Consider the following 17,339-nt stretch of genomic DNA (forward strand, 5'->3'; position numbering starts at 1 on the left):
GAACTATGCCGTAATGGGTTGATGCGAGCGGGCGGTTTCGGGGACGAATCCTCTTTTTAACGGTTTAGAGTTTTAAATGGCTGGCTAAGCGACTTCACGAAAGTGTTCAATGCCATGTGATTTAACCAACAGTCGTCGGGGGCGTGCTGGGTGGGTTTTTCACGGTCCTTCGCGACAGGGTTGCCGGTTCTTCGAGGGCCCGACCCGGTCGCGTAAGGGGACACTTGAGGACCCTTAGGGGTTTAGGACGGGTCCTTACCGATTCCATTGGAACAGGCGTCTTACATTCTAGCGGGTACTGACTCTCGAGGACCCGAACTTAACACATAGCCCCGAAAAATCGCGACGCGAGGGGCCTTGGCAGGGAGTCCTAGGGGAATCAGTGGCCTCGCCTTAGGCGGCACCCTGTAATCACTACCCTGTCGCTTCCATACCTCGCGTGGAGGATTAACTGACGACGCAGCTCCTCCCGACGGGATCCACCGGATAACTTGGGATTACCAGACGGGGCCATCGATAAACAGGGGTCCGTGTTCTCGCTCGGGTCCTGTCTAATCATTCGTTGTCAAACTCGAGTGGCTTGGGCTGAAAAACTCCGCCTGCCTGATGTGGCTTGCGTTAGGCGAGTCACATCGAAGATATCCCAACGAAGTAAGACATACATGAGAATGAAAAGGAATATGAAGCCCAAGCCAATTGGCACTTGAAGGGTTCACAGCGGTGACTTATAATAGAGTCATTGTTGTATTTTGAGAAGAATATAGCGTGAGGCTTGAAATCAAGGTCGTCTCCATTGCAGTGGTTCCAGTTCGGCAGTCATCCACCAAATTCAGTTGGAGATTTCAGACTCTCCTTACTGGTGACAATTATGTTCTTGTGCGACCTGGGTGGATTATCGGTGCCGATTTAGAAACTGTAAGGCTGATGCTGGGCTGAGCAGAATTGCTGGACGGGAAGCCAAGATCCCGGCCCCATCCTACACCTCCTCGACAGATGTTCAAAAGACAGCAATTTTCCCTGAATTCATCTCACCAGTTCTGTTCGGCTTTCTACTCTTGAACCCCCTCGACAGACGTTCAAAAGACACCAAATTTCCTTCAATTTCATTATATCAGTTCTGTTAGCTTTCTACTCTTGAACCTCCTCGACAGACGTTCAAAAGACACCAAATTTCCTTCAATTTCATCATATCAGTTCTGTTAGCTTTCTACTCTTGAACCTCCTCGACAGACGTTCAAAAGACACCAAATTTCCTTCAATTTCATTATATCAGTTCTGTTAGCTTTCTACTCTTGAACCTCCTCGACAGACGTTCAAAAGACACCAAATTTCCTTCAATTTCATCATATCAGCTCTGCCCGGCGTTCTGCTTTTGAAGAATTTTCCTTCCATAAATTACATTCGCGATGGACCCAATTAGAGCTCCAACTTCGTCTCCGGAAACAACCTCTATGCCAACTTCACTAAAAGAACTGACTTCTCCAACATCCGCTTGGGTTGATGAAGTTACAACACTTGCACCGACAACCCCGAGAGAGACAAGCTCACCCAAATTCTCAGCACCGGACTGGAAGATCACAATCCAAAACCGCGATGGCTCGACTAGTGAAGTAGACATGCGGCAGGGAGAAATCAGGATTAGCATGATACCAGACAATACTACAAAGAGCAAAGAGTCATCAGCCGACGAGCCCCAGGTTGAAAAGCTGGATACTTCAAAAGATGTGAGTGTGAACCCAAGTCAACAGAACATCAACGCAAGAAGCTCATATATTGCGTATAGAAATCCAATCTCCGCAAGGAACGAATCTGGGTGATTGGCCAACATACGTTGACAGCATCATCTGCTCTCGCCATTATCGCCGTCTCAATACTCACCCTCGTCGCGTATTCGAAGACCAAGCACATCAACGGCGCCTGGCCTGAAGTGGCCCAGCTCAGCCCCACCATCGTACTGTTAAGCATGGCATGTCTGACAGTCACCGCAGATGTTATTACACTGGGCATCCATTCCTGTCACGGCCGAGCCGCTGCTAGTGCGAGACGGATGGTACAGCGTGTCCGCAGCGCTATGGGAATTATACAAGCAGTAGCTGGAGCAGCGGGTGCGGGAATTTTCAAACATGCTAAGGATACATCCAACGGTGCGGATTTGTGGGGGTGGGCCTGTTCTCCTGCGGCAGATAACATGGGTGCAGTGAACAACTCCAGCACGCTCTGTTCAAGCAATGTATGCTTCAATTTCCTTGCCACACAAGATAGAGGGACCTCTTGCTATCTACAAAGCTGACATTGAGAACAGCAAGCTGCGTGGATCCTCAATCTTCTACAGGTTGCAATCCATACTCTGTCTTTTGCATTGGCACTGTGGACATTGTTCAAACCTGGCCAGGACTTTAAGACCAAGATGACAGAAGCCGAGGGCTTGCTGGAAGAATCAAAGAAAGAGGAGACAAATATGAACAAGACACTGGGATTGAAACCTACCTTCGCAGACGAAAGCTAAGACGGGTCACCCAGTGGCTCTAAGAGCAAGAAACTCCAGGCATATTGCCACATTTCATTTTAGAACTAGCAGAGGTATTAGTAAAGGTAATGAGGGTAGGATGTTCGTGAGAAAGAACGCGTAGAAATAATCTGGAAAGGGTACAGTTATTATTGCACGTCCCACGTTTCCCACTTATCTCTAAATGTGTTCGTGACTCCAGTTATCGTTCTGTGTCACAACATAAGTTCCCGAAGACAAGTCGCGTCAGGTTTAATGTGCGAGAAGCCTTTCCCGAGAGCGACATCACTCTGTTATCGTGGAGGGTTGAGGAGACAGAAGAGGAGAGGGAAGGTAGTGGCATTTGGGGATGAAGGACCCGGCTTTTGTTATCACGCTACGGGCATTTATATAGGTGCAGGCGCCCCGAAATAGATCGGACTTGGACTCTCCTTCTCAAACACCTTGTACTCGTGCTAATGTTCAAAATTGCTATTTGTATCCTCTCATTCGCTCAATTACTGCACACGAACGAGGCTTGCAAGTCGCATGCTTCACGGCGGTAGAATTCCTCCCTGATCTGCAAACACCTGTGATTGCTGTTTGATGGCTGCCATTCTGAATGTTCCCAGGAAGAGCGGCGATGTTCGGGCCCCACTTCATCCTAGATTCCTATTGACGGAGCATGCCACGTACTAGCTGCATCATGGCAACCCTCTTCAACCTTCATGCTCCATATCCATTTGCACCTCACCTTCATGCCGAGATTGCCTACTCTTCGCCTGCGATAAAGTTGAGGTCTTATTTGACCGTCGCAATTGAAGCTCGGCATCGATGTTGTGCGGAAGCAAATTGGTTGGGAGCGGATATAACTGCTGCTATAGTGAGATTAGCTTGACCGCTCTATCTTATTCAGGGTACTACTTACTATTTCTTCCATTAATAGTAGCCAAGTTCTTTTATTAATAGAATAATAAATAGATTGTCTATTATAATAAATAAATAACGCAATATATATACTAGAAAGCTTTCTATATTTAGGGGCTATAATTGGCCGCGACTTCTCAAAGAATATTAGAATATACTAAGCTAAGAATTTAATATAAAGTTCTATTAAAAGAAGGTACTAAAAGTATAAGAGGAAAAAGATCTCTCTTTTTCTAATAATTCTAGATTTCTTATTTCGCAATATTTTAGTACTTTTCTAAACCTTAGAAAGCAGTTTATATTATAATAATATATAGCTATAAGGCCTTATAAGAACTAATCTTTTCTAATAAATAGAATAATATCCCTTTTATATATTTATTTATAAAGTATATTTCTAAGCCCTTTAAAATACAAATTCAGATAATTAAATATAAGTTAAAAGCCTTCTTAATAACTTTTATAATAGAGTAAAAAGCTCGTTTTCTATAATAGTATATAGATATATATAAAGATATAATATTAGTCTTCTTTTCTTTCTCTTTTTTTTTCTTTCTTATATTCTCTTTCCTATTTTCCTCTTTTTCTTTCTATACTTTAAATATTCTCGAATCTAGAATTATTCTTTCTTTAGCTCTAATAAATACATTCTTATTACTTTATATATATATATTCGGATATATAAGGCAAGATATAATAATAATATAAAAGAATATAATAATGAGATATAATAAAATTATAAAATTAATAAAGAAAAATCTCTTTATATAATAAATTACTAATTCGAGACTCAAATAGTTAATATAATTTAGTTTTAGCCCAAGAATATAAAAGCCCTTGATTTTTAGCCTATATTATAAAAAAATATTAATTATTATAAGCTATTTTTTCTTTAAATAATTTTCTTTAAATTTCTTTAACTTTTATTATATATAATTATATAATAGCTAAGCTTTCTAAATAAGATCGAGAAAAATTAATTATTATAATAAGGTAATATTATAGTACTAGTAAAAAGCTTGAATTAAGTTAAAGGCTATATACCGGGCTAAAAGCACTAGCTATATGCTAAGTCACGTGCAGTGGCACCACGTGACTGGCGCCACATAATATTAATATAATTATAAAAGAAAAACACTTATATTATAATATTAGAATTATAATAGCTTTATTAAATTAATTATAAATAAATAAATAAGTTATTTTTCTTTTACTTTTAAGAATTATTATTTTTGTAATAGGTACACGTAATAGCGCATGGACAGGTATTAGATATCGTGGATCTAGTTTCCTATTTTGGATATAGCTTATGATCGGAATCATATGGATCGCATAGGATTTCCTAATTAAGTAAAGGGCTTCGCATGCCTGGCTAAGTACTAGGGAATATATAGGAAGACACTCCTAGCTTTAGAAGGGGCATTAATTAGTCTCTTATTAGAATTAATTCTTGGAATTAGTTATACTTGCAAGCATTACTCCGTAGCTTACTTACCTTGACTACTTATATATTACCCTGCTATTACGTGCCTTATATTCTAATTAATCCAATCTTCGGGGAGCAGTTCGTTACGAGGTAGTTAAGCCATTAATAGACAAAACCACTAATGGCTAGAGCATTAACTAGAAGAAGCGCCTCTGCTATTACTAGGGCGACCTAGTCGGGTATCCAGGGAAGCACCCAGTTAGCTACTCTAGCTACTGCCTAATTAGGAGAAGGAAGTGGAACTCAGATACTCCCAGAACTAGCTAGCAGGATAATAATAATAGAGAAGCTAGCGGCGGCTTATTATCGCATTACTAAGTTAGAAGCAGAGATATAATAGAGGGAGAATCTAGAGGATTTGGAAGCTCAGATTCGCTATCTTAAGAATATTTGGGTACTTATTATAGAACCTATTATACTACCGGTAATATATTTAGTTTACAGGGCTCCAAAAACCCGAGAATTACTAACCTATAAGAGGAAGAGTATTAAGGAAGCCCAGGACTTCTTCTATTAGGCAGAGCTAAAATAGTATAAAGACGGCGGAATTACCTGGGCTATAGATATAGTAAAGGTTACGTATTATGCTTCCTACTTTAAGAATATAGCCAGGAATATCTGGAAATATAGGAAGTAATTAGTAGGCATTAATACTACGGATTAGGAGACCTTTATTAAGTTTATAAAGAATTCTATCTTGAATCCGGAGAACTATAGTAATAATGCCCTTGCCAAGTTCAAGGATATAAAATAATAGCCAGGTTAAAGTATCTAAAGCTTTATATCCTATTTAGATAGCCTATTAGATAACTTAGGATATACGGGTTTACCGCAAGAACGGGATAACTTATTTAGTAGCTTAAGGCAGGAGATTCGGAACAAGATTAATTACTAAGAGAATACTCTATAAGAAAGAGAGAAGCTTATTTCTGTGGCTATAAGGGTCGAAAATAACTTAAACTAGTCTGCTTAACGGGAATATAATAATAAGCTAACGGGTTAATAAAAGAAAAGAAATTAGAGAAAGGAAAGAGGAAATAATAAAAAGAAATAAAAGAGAAGTATATTCCTATTATAAGGTTCACATAACCGGGATAACAAAAGCATAGTAACGGGATCTAATATAGTACCCGTATTAGGATCTATAAGACCGGGTATAACTTGCTTTACTTACTAGAAAAAGGGTTACTATACTATTACTTGCCTAAATCGGGGAAAACCGACTTGCTATAACTATAATAAGTCTAGCCACAAGACATATAAGTACCTAGAACTAAAGAAGCCAGGAAACGGATATACCCTATAGTAGTTATACTCGTTTATACTACGGAGAATAAGGCCCCTAAAACGAGAATAGTAATTAAGGTTATTATTAAGATAAGGAAAGATAGGCAAAGGGTTAGAATATTAGTTAACTCGGGTATAAAGGCCAATTATATAAAGAGGAAATTAGCCTTAGATATAGGTATTCCGTTAATATTAAGGGCAACTTCCTTATTCTCGCTAGAGAAAAAGAGAATTCATTTATATAGAGATTATATTCTTAGGATTACTACTAAGAATATACTAGAGAATTAAAAGAAGGCTAATATATACTTTATATTATATAATTTTAATCTAAACTATATTAATATAATACTTGGATTCCTATAGCTTTACTAGATTAATTCCCTAATTTCCTTTAGGAAAGCAATATAGAAATACCAGATTTAACTATAGAAAATTAAAGTTCTAAATACCAGGAAGTTTACTAAAGTAGTAAAGTATAAAACATATGTTTTTCTATTAACCGCCTATCCTATAATAAATAGCTAAAAAATTGCCGCTATTACTATAAACGGGATAGCTATACTTCCCAGGAAGTATTAGGACCTTCTTTAAGTATTCTCTATAGAAACTATAGGTATATTACCTAACTACTATATAATAAAGTATTATATAAATCTGGAACCAGGATCTTAATTACTATATGGTCCTATATATACTTTATTAGAAAGAGAGCTTAAAGTCCTTTAGGAATATCTTAATACTAGCTTAGAAAAGAGGTAAATCCGTTATTTTACTAGTCTAGCTAGTACCCCAATTATATTTATTCCAAAAAAAGGAGACGGCCTATATCTATATATTAATTACCGGGATCTAAATAGGATTACTATTAAAAACCGAATACTATTACTACTTATTAGTAAGATAATAAACAGGCTTTACGAAGCAAAGATATATATAAAGCTAGACTTAAAAAATACTTACTATTAGTTATAAATACGGGAAGGCAATAAGTAAAAGACGGTATTCCGAATATACTATAGATATTTTAAGTACTATATTATGCCCTTTAGACTATCTAATACTCTAGTAATATTCCAGGCATATATTAACTATATACTAGTAGGCCTTATAAACATTATTTATATAATCTATCTAGATAATATTTTAATTTATTTAGAGAACCTAGAATAGTATATAATAATAGTCTAATATATACTCAAGTAATTATAGTAATACTAGCTCTTTATAAACTTGGCAAAATACAAGTTTAATATAGAAAAAATAGAGTTCCTGGGATTTATAATTAGCCTAGATAGTATAGAAATAGAGGCCAGCCGGGTTATAGCTATTAGGAAATAGCCAGTTCTAAAGAATAATATCCGAGAAGTTCAAGTATTTCTGGGTTTTACTAACTTTTACTAGAAGTTTATCTATAAATACTCTAGAGTAGCAAAAGAGTTAACTAATTTACTAAAAACTAGCGGAAAACTACTATATTAGTTTAGCTAGATAAATAAGGCAAATAAGGCTTTTAGGAAGCTGCAAATTACATTTATAATAGCACTAATCCTTTATTATTTTGACCTAGCCTTAAAGATTTATATAGAAATAGATACTTCAGGATTCGTAATTATAGGTATAATTTCTTAGCTCTTTGGCAAGGAGGCAGAAGCCAGGTAGTACCCTATTACTTTCTATTTAAAAAAGATAACTATAATTAAAAGTAAGTATAAGACATATAACTCTAAACTCTTGGCCATTATTCTAATATTCTATACTTAGCAATATTACCTAGTATATATCCGGTATACTATTATTATTAAGACAGATTATAATAACTTAAAATACTTTATAATTAAGAGAAAACTAAATAGTTAATAGATAAGATAGGCAAAGAAGCTAGCTGCCTTTGACTTTATCTTAGAATACTAGCCGGGATATAGTAATCCTACTAATAGGCTATTAAGGAGGCCAGACTTTATAACAGGTATAGATAAAGATACTTTACTACCTATACTTTATAATAAGCTATAGAATATAGAATAGAGAACCCTATAAGTAGTAGTAATAGGATACTATACTATTCCTATAATGCCATAATATAAGGCCCAGGAGAGAGGAGATAAGTACTTCTTAATTAGCGAGATACTAAGGAATTCCGAAAAGAAAGTCTATTTTAGTAACGGAGTAATACCGGAGATACCGCTACTTGAACCTATTACTAGTATAGCTAGTTATAAATAGTATATACTACGGATTCTAGCTATATGAATAGCTAGGTCCAAAATAGTATATAAGGAAAGCAGAGAGATATTACTTAAACTACTATTATAGTACTAAAGGCTTAATCTATTAGTATAATACTAGTAATACGAATAGTTCTTAAAAGGAACCTTTACTAGAGCTATTAAGACTTGAGAACTTAATATATCTGGGTTATTAAGATATTAGGGTACTATCTATATACCAAATAAGCCGGCTCTTAAAGAAGAATTACTATAAGCTAACTATAATAATCCTATAGATAGGTATTTTAGTACTAGTAAGATACTAGAGATCCTCTAGAGAAAGTACTTCTAGTAAAGTATAAGAAAGAATATAAAAGACTATATTAGAACTTGTCCTATATATTAACGGACTAAGGTAAAGAAATATCTACTATATAGTATACTTAGTTTATTTCCTCTTCCCTTTAAGCTATAGTAAGAAATTACTATAGACTTTATTATAGGGCTGCTTTCTTCTAGGTTTCATAATAAAGTATATAATTCTATACTTATTATTATTAATAAATATACAAAAATAGTATAATATATTCTAACTACTAAAGAGGTTTTGGCTCCTGAGCTAGCGGAGCTATTTATATATCATATTATTAAAGACTTCGGTATGCCTACAGGTATAACCTCTAATAGAGGATCTGTTTTTATAAGTAAGTTCTAGTTAAGTCTATACTTCTACTTAAAGATTTAATAATAACTAAATATAGTATTTTACCCGCAAACTAATAGATAAATAAAGAATCTAAACCAAACTCTAGAATAATACTTGAGGTACTATACTAGTTACTAGTAGGATAACTAGGTAGCAAAGCTTGCTCTTATAGAATTCACGTATAATAACTCTATATATTTAATAATAGAAATATCCCTATTCTATACCTTATATGGATTTTATTCCAGTATTAAACTATATATTAAGGATAATATTCTAGAAAAAAGGGTACTAGTAATATAGGAAAAAGTATAAAGAATTTAAGTAAAACGGAAGGTACTAGAGAAATAATAGCAAGAAGTAGTAAATATATAGAAAAAGTACTATAATAAGAAATATATTAATAAGGAGTTTAAGATATATAATAAAGTCATGCTTTATATAAAGAATATTTAATAGCTATAACCTAGTATAAAGCTAGTAAATAGATATCTCGGCCCCTTTAAAGTTCTAGAAATTATAGGAATATATAGACAGGTATACTGCTTAGAATTACTACTATTATATTAGATCTATAATATTTTCTATATTTCTCTCTTGGAACCATAATACTCACAAGCTAGTACTATAGTAGAACTAGAGCTAGTTAAGATTAAGGGCAAAAAGGAATTTGAGATAGAATTCATTATAGCCTATAGGGAGGGCAGAAAAGGAAGGGAATATCTCGTTTATTAGAAAGACTACTTACCGGCGGATAATATATAGGAACCACTAAGTAATCTAAAGAATATAGCTCAAGAATTATAAGAATACTTGGAAAAGAGTAATATTATAATACTATTAGCCAAATAGAGGCATAAAAAATAAATGCTTTTATTAGGAAACTATTAAAAAACCATATATTTATTCTTAGAAAAACTATACGAAAATTATTAAAAACTCTAATTTCTATATCCTATAAATACCCTATCCTTATAACTACTCTTTATTATCCTTATTATTATTCTTATTAGAATTCTCTCGAGAAATAGGTAGTAAATTAGCCTATAAAACTATTAGCTATTAGCAAGAAATAAGAAAGAAGTAAGCTTACTTAATATTAAAGAATATTAACTATATTATTAAGAGTACTTTATACTTATACTAAGCTAGTAAGAATTACTTGACCTATTTCTTGGATTATTAAGGGAATCCGTTAGCCTCAAATAATAGCTTTAATACGAGAAGTATATATAGTTTAGTATAGAAAAAGGGCAGTAATAGCCTTCTCTTTTTCGGGCAAAGAATAAGAAAGATACTTATATATATTAATGGCTTAAAGAAGGCGGTTTAACTATATTATATATACTTAAGAAACCTTAAATAGTATTAGAATAAGAAATAAAAGAAGGAATTTATAACTTATAGGATTATACTTCTTATTCTTAGAGCGGTAGTAATTATATACCAAGTAATTATTACTCTTAATATAAGTAAGGTCGGGAAACTTAGTAATATTCTTGGAATATTAAAGATAGTAAGGGCAAATTAAGAATATAGAAGCATTAGCCAAACGGGTAGTAATAGGCTAACGAGTACCAAGAGAAGTATTTATCTTAATAAATAAAGAAGTAGAAAAGAGAATTAGAAGAAGACTTAAATAAAGCTTAAATAAGGCTTAAAAGAGCTTAAAGAAGCTTAAAGAAGGCTTAAAGAAGGAAGGCAAGAGACAAGAAAGAGCTAGATATAGTATTATGGTTAAGGAAAAGGAAGGTTAGTTAGTAGGAAAAGAGAGGCCTTTTTATAATATCCTCTCCCCAAATAGTAATTACGAATTCGGAACTAGCTCTATACCAGGAATATCTAGAAAATTCCAAAGAAGGGATTTATAAATAAACCAGAAGATCAAATTAACTTTTCTAAGCTCTTGGGCCTATAGAGTAATAATTTATTCACAAATAGAGACTAAGTTAGGATTTACGAACTAATTAGGAGATCGGATAAGCTTTATATCTAATAGTATATACTATATTCGTATTACCTTTATAAGGGAAAATCGCTAGAGGCGATTTACGAACTAGCTAGGAAGAGTTAGTAAACTATATCCTTAACTCTATTACCTAGTATAATAATAGGGCAATTATAAGAAGTCTTTAGGGAAAGCTAGCGGCCAGGAAAGTTTCAGGGAAATATTTATAAAGCTATTTGCAGTTTTCCCAGGCCTCTTGGAAATAAGGGCCCAGAGGAGGGGTTAATATAATAGGCATACATAATAGCGTATAGACAGGTATCAGATATTATAGATCTAGTTTCCTATTTTGGGTATAGCTTATAATCGGAATCATATAGATTATATGGGATTTCCTAATTAAGTAAAGGGCTTCGCATGCCTGGCTAAGCACTAGGGAATATATAGAGAGACGCTCCTAGCTTTAGAAAGGGCATTAATTAGTCTCTTATTAGAATTAATTCTTGGAATTAGTTATACTTGCAAGCATTACTCCATAGCTTACTTACCTTGACTACTTGTGCATTACCCTGCTATTACGTGCCTTATAATTTTAGTAATTTTACTTTATATTTCTTATTTAAAGGCAAGTATTATTTAAATAATAAAGGCCTTTAAATAAAAATTTATATATTTAAATAATAAAAGCTTTTTAGTATATATTTATAGGCCTTATATTACTAATATATTTATAATTAATAAGTTTATAAATAATGAATTTATAAATAATAAATTTATAAATAATGAATTTATAAATAATGAATTTATAAATAATGAATTTATAAATAATGAATTTATAAATAATGAATTTATAAATAATGAATTTAATGAATTTATAAATAATGAATTTATAAATAATGAATTTATAAAATAATAAATTTATAAATAATGGAATTTATAAATAATGAATTTATAAATAATGAATTTATAAATAATGAATTTATATAAATAATGAAGTTATATAAGTAATGAATTTATAAATAATGAATTTATAAATAATGGAATTTATAAATAATGGAATTTTAAATAATGAATTTATAGGCAATAAGTGAGAGTTTATTAAATAATGGAATTGATAAATAATGAATTTATAAATAATGAATTATAAATAATGAATTTATAAATAATGAATTTATAATATATGAAATATAAATAATGAATTTAATAAATAATGAATTTATCAAATAATGAAATTATAAATAATGAATTTATAAATAATGAATTTATAAATAATGAATTTATAAATAATGAATTTATAAATAATGAATTTATAAATAATGAATTTATAAATAATAAATTTTATTTCTAATATTTTGAAATTATTTAATATAATTAACTTATTATATATATTATATTTAAAAATATAAACTAATAAATCGAGATATTATTTAAAGGCTAAGATATTAAAATAAAGTAAATTATAATTAAATAATAAATAATATTATAATAATTTGAAATTTATTTTATAATATAAAATTAAAAATAAAATAAAGTATTAAATTTATAATAATAATTGGCTTATATTACTATTAATATAGTTATTATTTCGGGAATTATATATATATAATTACGGGACTTAAAATAATAAGATATAAGAAATAAGATATAAATAATAAAATATAAAAAGCGAGATATAATTATATAATCTTATATTTTATATATAATTTAATTAATAAACTAGTTTTTATTAGGCTTAATAAATTTAGAAATTATATATTAATATTATAATATTATAATTCTTATTTCTAAATATTAATTACCTTATTAAATAAATATAAATAATATTATATATTATTAGTAAACTAATATTAATTAATTAATACTTATAAATTAGAAAAGATTTTAGATTAGTTCTAAAAGTATTTAATAATATAAAATAAATCTAGTTTATTTTATATTAAAGAAAAAAACTAATTATTAATTTTATAAAGGTATTTTATAGTTTATAAAAAGATATTTAGCTTTTATTAATTAATAAGTAATTAGCTATTTAATTAATTATTTATTTAACTTTTATTATTTTTTAAAACTAACTTCTTTTAGTTCTAAAATTATTTTATTTATTTATATAATACTTGAATTTATAAAATTCTTTTTTTAAAATATATATATTTTATATATATTCTAAAAGCTCTTTAACTATAACTTCGATTTTATTATTAAATTAAATTCCTCAAGCTTTAAATTCTTTTAAAATTATAATATTTCATTTCCTGTATTTCTTATTATAAATAAAATATTTATTTTAATATTTTAATACTTTTATTATTAAATTCTTTTTATAAACTTATTATAAATTATTTTATTTTTAAATCCCTCTTATTACGAATTAGATATATATATATATATTAGATAAAAATTAAATTTAATTTAATATAAATATTAATAAAAGAAATAAATTAATTAAGAAATAAAAAATAAATTTAATTTAATTATTATAATAAAGAATAATTTTTAGAAATATTTAATTATTAAAATATATTAGTATATTTTATATAAAAAGAATAATAATAATTTATGGATTTTGCTTTAAAATAATTTCAAGAACTTTAATATTATAAAATTTAATTAAAATAGTTATATATTATTATAAAGTCTTTAAATCTAACTTTAATATAATAGTATTTATATTAAAGAAAATTATAAAAGATTTATTATTATATAATTTCAAGTTAATTTTATTTTAAATATATATATATATATATAATAAAGCTAATATTATTAAAAATAGCCCAATTAAATTAAATCTTTTATAGAAATTTATTATATTAGTTTATTTTATTTTAAAGGAAACTAAATATAAAGAAATTAAGAAATTAATTTATTTCTTCTAAATTAAAACTATTTATTACTTTTTTTTATTACTATTATTATTACTAAGCCCGAAAATTCCTTAGTTAATATCTATTATTTTTATTAGAAAACTTATTAAAGAAAGAATAAAAATATAATAAAATTAATAATAGTTTTAATTATAAATTTATTATTCTTATTAATATTTATTAATATATAAAGCTTTCTTTATTATACTAAAGAAACTAGTATAAAACTACTTTTATAATAATTAGTTCTTTTAATATATATATATATATATATATAAAGGCTTATATAAATATTTATAATTATTTTAAAAGCTTCGATTTCTAATATCGAAATTTAAATAAATAAAATACTGCTTTTTTAATAATTATAATAGCTTAATATTCTAAGAAAAAAATATTTAAACTTATTTAAATATTAATTAATAACTTGTATTAATTATAATATAGTCATATTTTTATTTTATAAAATATTAAATTCTTATATAATAAAATTATTCTTTTTTATTAAGACTTATTAGTATATTAATATATAGCCTTAAATTATTTTTCTAATCTCGGCTATTTTATTAATAAGCTTTAATTATTTATTATTACTTTTAAAAAAAATTAATATTAAAACTTATTTTATTAATTAATAATATTATTTATAAAATTCTTTAAGCTATTATTTATTTAGAAATTACTAATATAAGCCTAGCTAAAATTCCGGAACTTATAATAATTATTTTAAGCTTTATAATTATAATAATTATATTTCTAACTTATATTTTATATATAAGAAACTCAAATATTACTTTTAAAAACATATATAAAAGAAATAAAAGACTAAAAAAGCTCGATTTAAAAATAGAAATACTTATTAATTTAGATCTCGAAACTCTTGTAACTTTAAAAAACATTTTAGTAATATTTTTATATAATATATTATTAAAATTAAAAAAAAAGAAAAAAATTAGAATAATAAAAACAAATTAGTAAATAATGCTTTTAAAGCTTTATTAGTAGAAATAAATAAAAGAAAGAATTATTATTTAGATTTTTATTTATTTTAATTAAAAGCCTTTTAATTATTTTTATTACTTTTATTACTTTTATAATTAATATTCTCGTAAATAATCTTATTTCTCTTTTTCTTATATATTAAATAATAGGCAAAAACCAGGTTTTAAAGCCTATTAAATTCCTAATAAAAAATATCTAGACTTTTATAATTAATAATATATTAAAATATAATACTTATTATTTTTATAAAGTTATAATTAATATTAAAGTCTTTAAATATTTAATTACTAGTTCTAACTAATTTCAAGCTTTATAAAAAATTAATAATAGTATTAAATTTAATAAAATTACTAAAAATTAAATTAATATCTAGTTTAATACTAAATCTATATCTTTTACTAAATTTATAATAGTAAGAATATTAATTAAATAAATATAATTTTATACTATATTTATAAAAACTTTATTTTTATTTAGCTTAACTAATATAAATAAACTAGATATTTACTTTAATACTTTTATTAAATATTATATACTTATAATATAATATTTTAAATACTTTTCATTATTTTAAATACTTTTCATTATTTTAAATACTTTTTGTTATTTTAAATACTTTTTATTATTTTAAATACTTTTTGTTATTTTAAAATATTATATTATAAAGCTTTATTTTCGAATTCTTTATTTTCGAATTCTTTATTTATAATCTTTATTTTTTTTTATAAAAATCGAATTATAATATTTATATTATTATTTTAATTATTTATTTATTAATAAGCTTTAAAATATATTAGAATAAACAAGTTATAATATTAATATAAAAGCCGTTAAATACCCTATAAAATATTATAAATAATACTAGAAATATAACTAATTATTTAAATAATTTAGATTTAATTTAGGAAATAATATTAGCTTATATTATTTTATTATTAATAATATTTTTTATATTTTATATTATAAATAAAGGCACTTAATATTAAACTAGCTAATAGCTTTAAATATTAATATAATATATATTTATAATACTTTAAAATAATATACTAATAAGAAGTTTATTTAGCTTATAAATATTATAAAAACTAAAACTGAAATTATTTTTATAAATGCTTATAACTTTATTAAAATTATAAAATATTATTATAGCTTAATTTAATATATTTATTTTATTATTATTATTATTATAATTAAAATTAATAAAATTAATAAAAATATTATATTTTAAATAGCTTTTATAATTATTAGTAATTTTATAAAACCTAATAATATTATTTTAATTCTTTTAATTTATAATACTGTATTTTAAATAACTAATTATAATACTTTATTATTTATTATTTTATAATAATTAGTAATATTTAAAAAAGCAATTATAGGAATTTAAAAGCTTTAAATTAAATATTAAATTATAAATGCCCCAAATACTCGAAATAGTTCTAGTATTACTAATATTTATAAATACTTTCTGAATTCGAATATTTTTATATAATATAAAATAAATATTAAATAATTAAATAATAAAAATAAATTATATAAGCTTATAATTATTAATAACGAAAATTATATACTAGTATTATTATAAATAATAATATTATTTATTCGACTTTTATAAAAATTCTTTTATATTTTGAAAATTTAAATTAGTTTTAATAATTTTTAATTCTAATTCTAATAAAAGTAATAATAATATTTCTTTATTAAAATATAATAAAGAATAATTATATAATAACTCTAATATAAGAACTTTTATTAAACTAAAATTATTAAACTTTTAAAAGAAATTAAGATTATATCTAGATCTTAAATATTAAAAAAAGTATATAACTTTAATTTTAGATTTATTAATAAAGTTAAGAATAAGAATATTAAAAAAGAGCTTAGGAAATTAAGACTTATTATTTAAGTTTATAATAATAAAGAAAAATTTATTATATTAATTTAATTATTTATTATTTAATATATTAGTTAAAGAATTATTTTTAATATTATTATTATAATAATATAAATTATAAAATTCTATTTATAAAATATCTTTTAAGCTTATATTTAATTAATAACTTTATTTAATTATAATTTTTATATTATTTTATTTTATAAGCTTATTAATTAATTAAATTTAAAAAATAATTAAATTTTAAAAGTTATAAAATAATTAATTTATAATTCTTGCCTTTTTTATAATAAATAATTCTTTGAAATTATTAGTTTTTAAACTAATAATATTTTATTTATTAGAAATAATAATTTTATAAAGGTAAAGTAATTAAACCTTTAAAAAACTAAATTCTTAATTAAAAAATATAAATATCTTATTTTTAATTATAATTTCAAGTTTAATAAAAATATTATTTATATAAATATTACTAAAATTACTTTTATATAATAATATTAATATAAAACTCTTCGAATTATTTTAATTAAAAA

At 26.4% G+C, this 17,339-nt stretch overlaps 1 protein-coding gene across 1 annotated transcript; it reads left to right on the plus strand.

The window, feature by feature from the left end:
- Nucleotides 1–1,406: 1,406 nt before the first annotated feature.
- K444DRAFT_639042 (uncharacterized protein) lies at nucleotides 1,407–2,506 on the plus strand (the record flags this gene model as incomplete). Its single annotated transcript, XM_024884329.1, has 3 exons — nucleotides 1,407–1,724; nucleotides 1,784–2,230; nucleotides 2,303–2,506. The coding sequence occupies 3 exons, from the start codon at nucleotides 1,407–1,409 to the stop codon at nucleotides 2,504–2,506; spliced, it is 969 nt and encodes a 322-aa protein (XP_024726067.1).
- Nucleotides 2,507–17,339: the final 14,833 nt, after the last annotated feature.

Source organism: Hyaloscypha bicolor (genome assembly GCF_002865645.1).
Source record: "Hyaloscypha bicolor E unplaced genomic scaffold K444scaffold_206, whole genome shotgun sequence".
In the NCBI taxonomy this organism is placed as follows: Eukaryota; Fungi; Ascomycota; class Leotiomycetes; order Helotiales; family Hyaloscyphaceae; genus Hyaloscypha; species Hyaloscypha bicolor.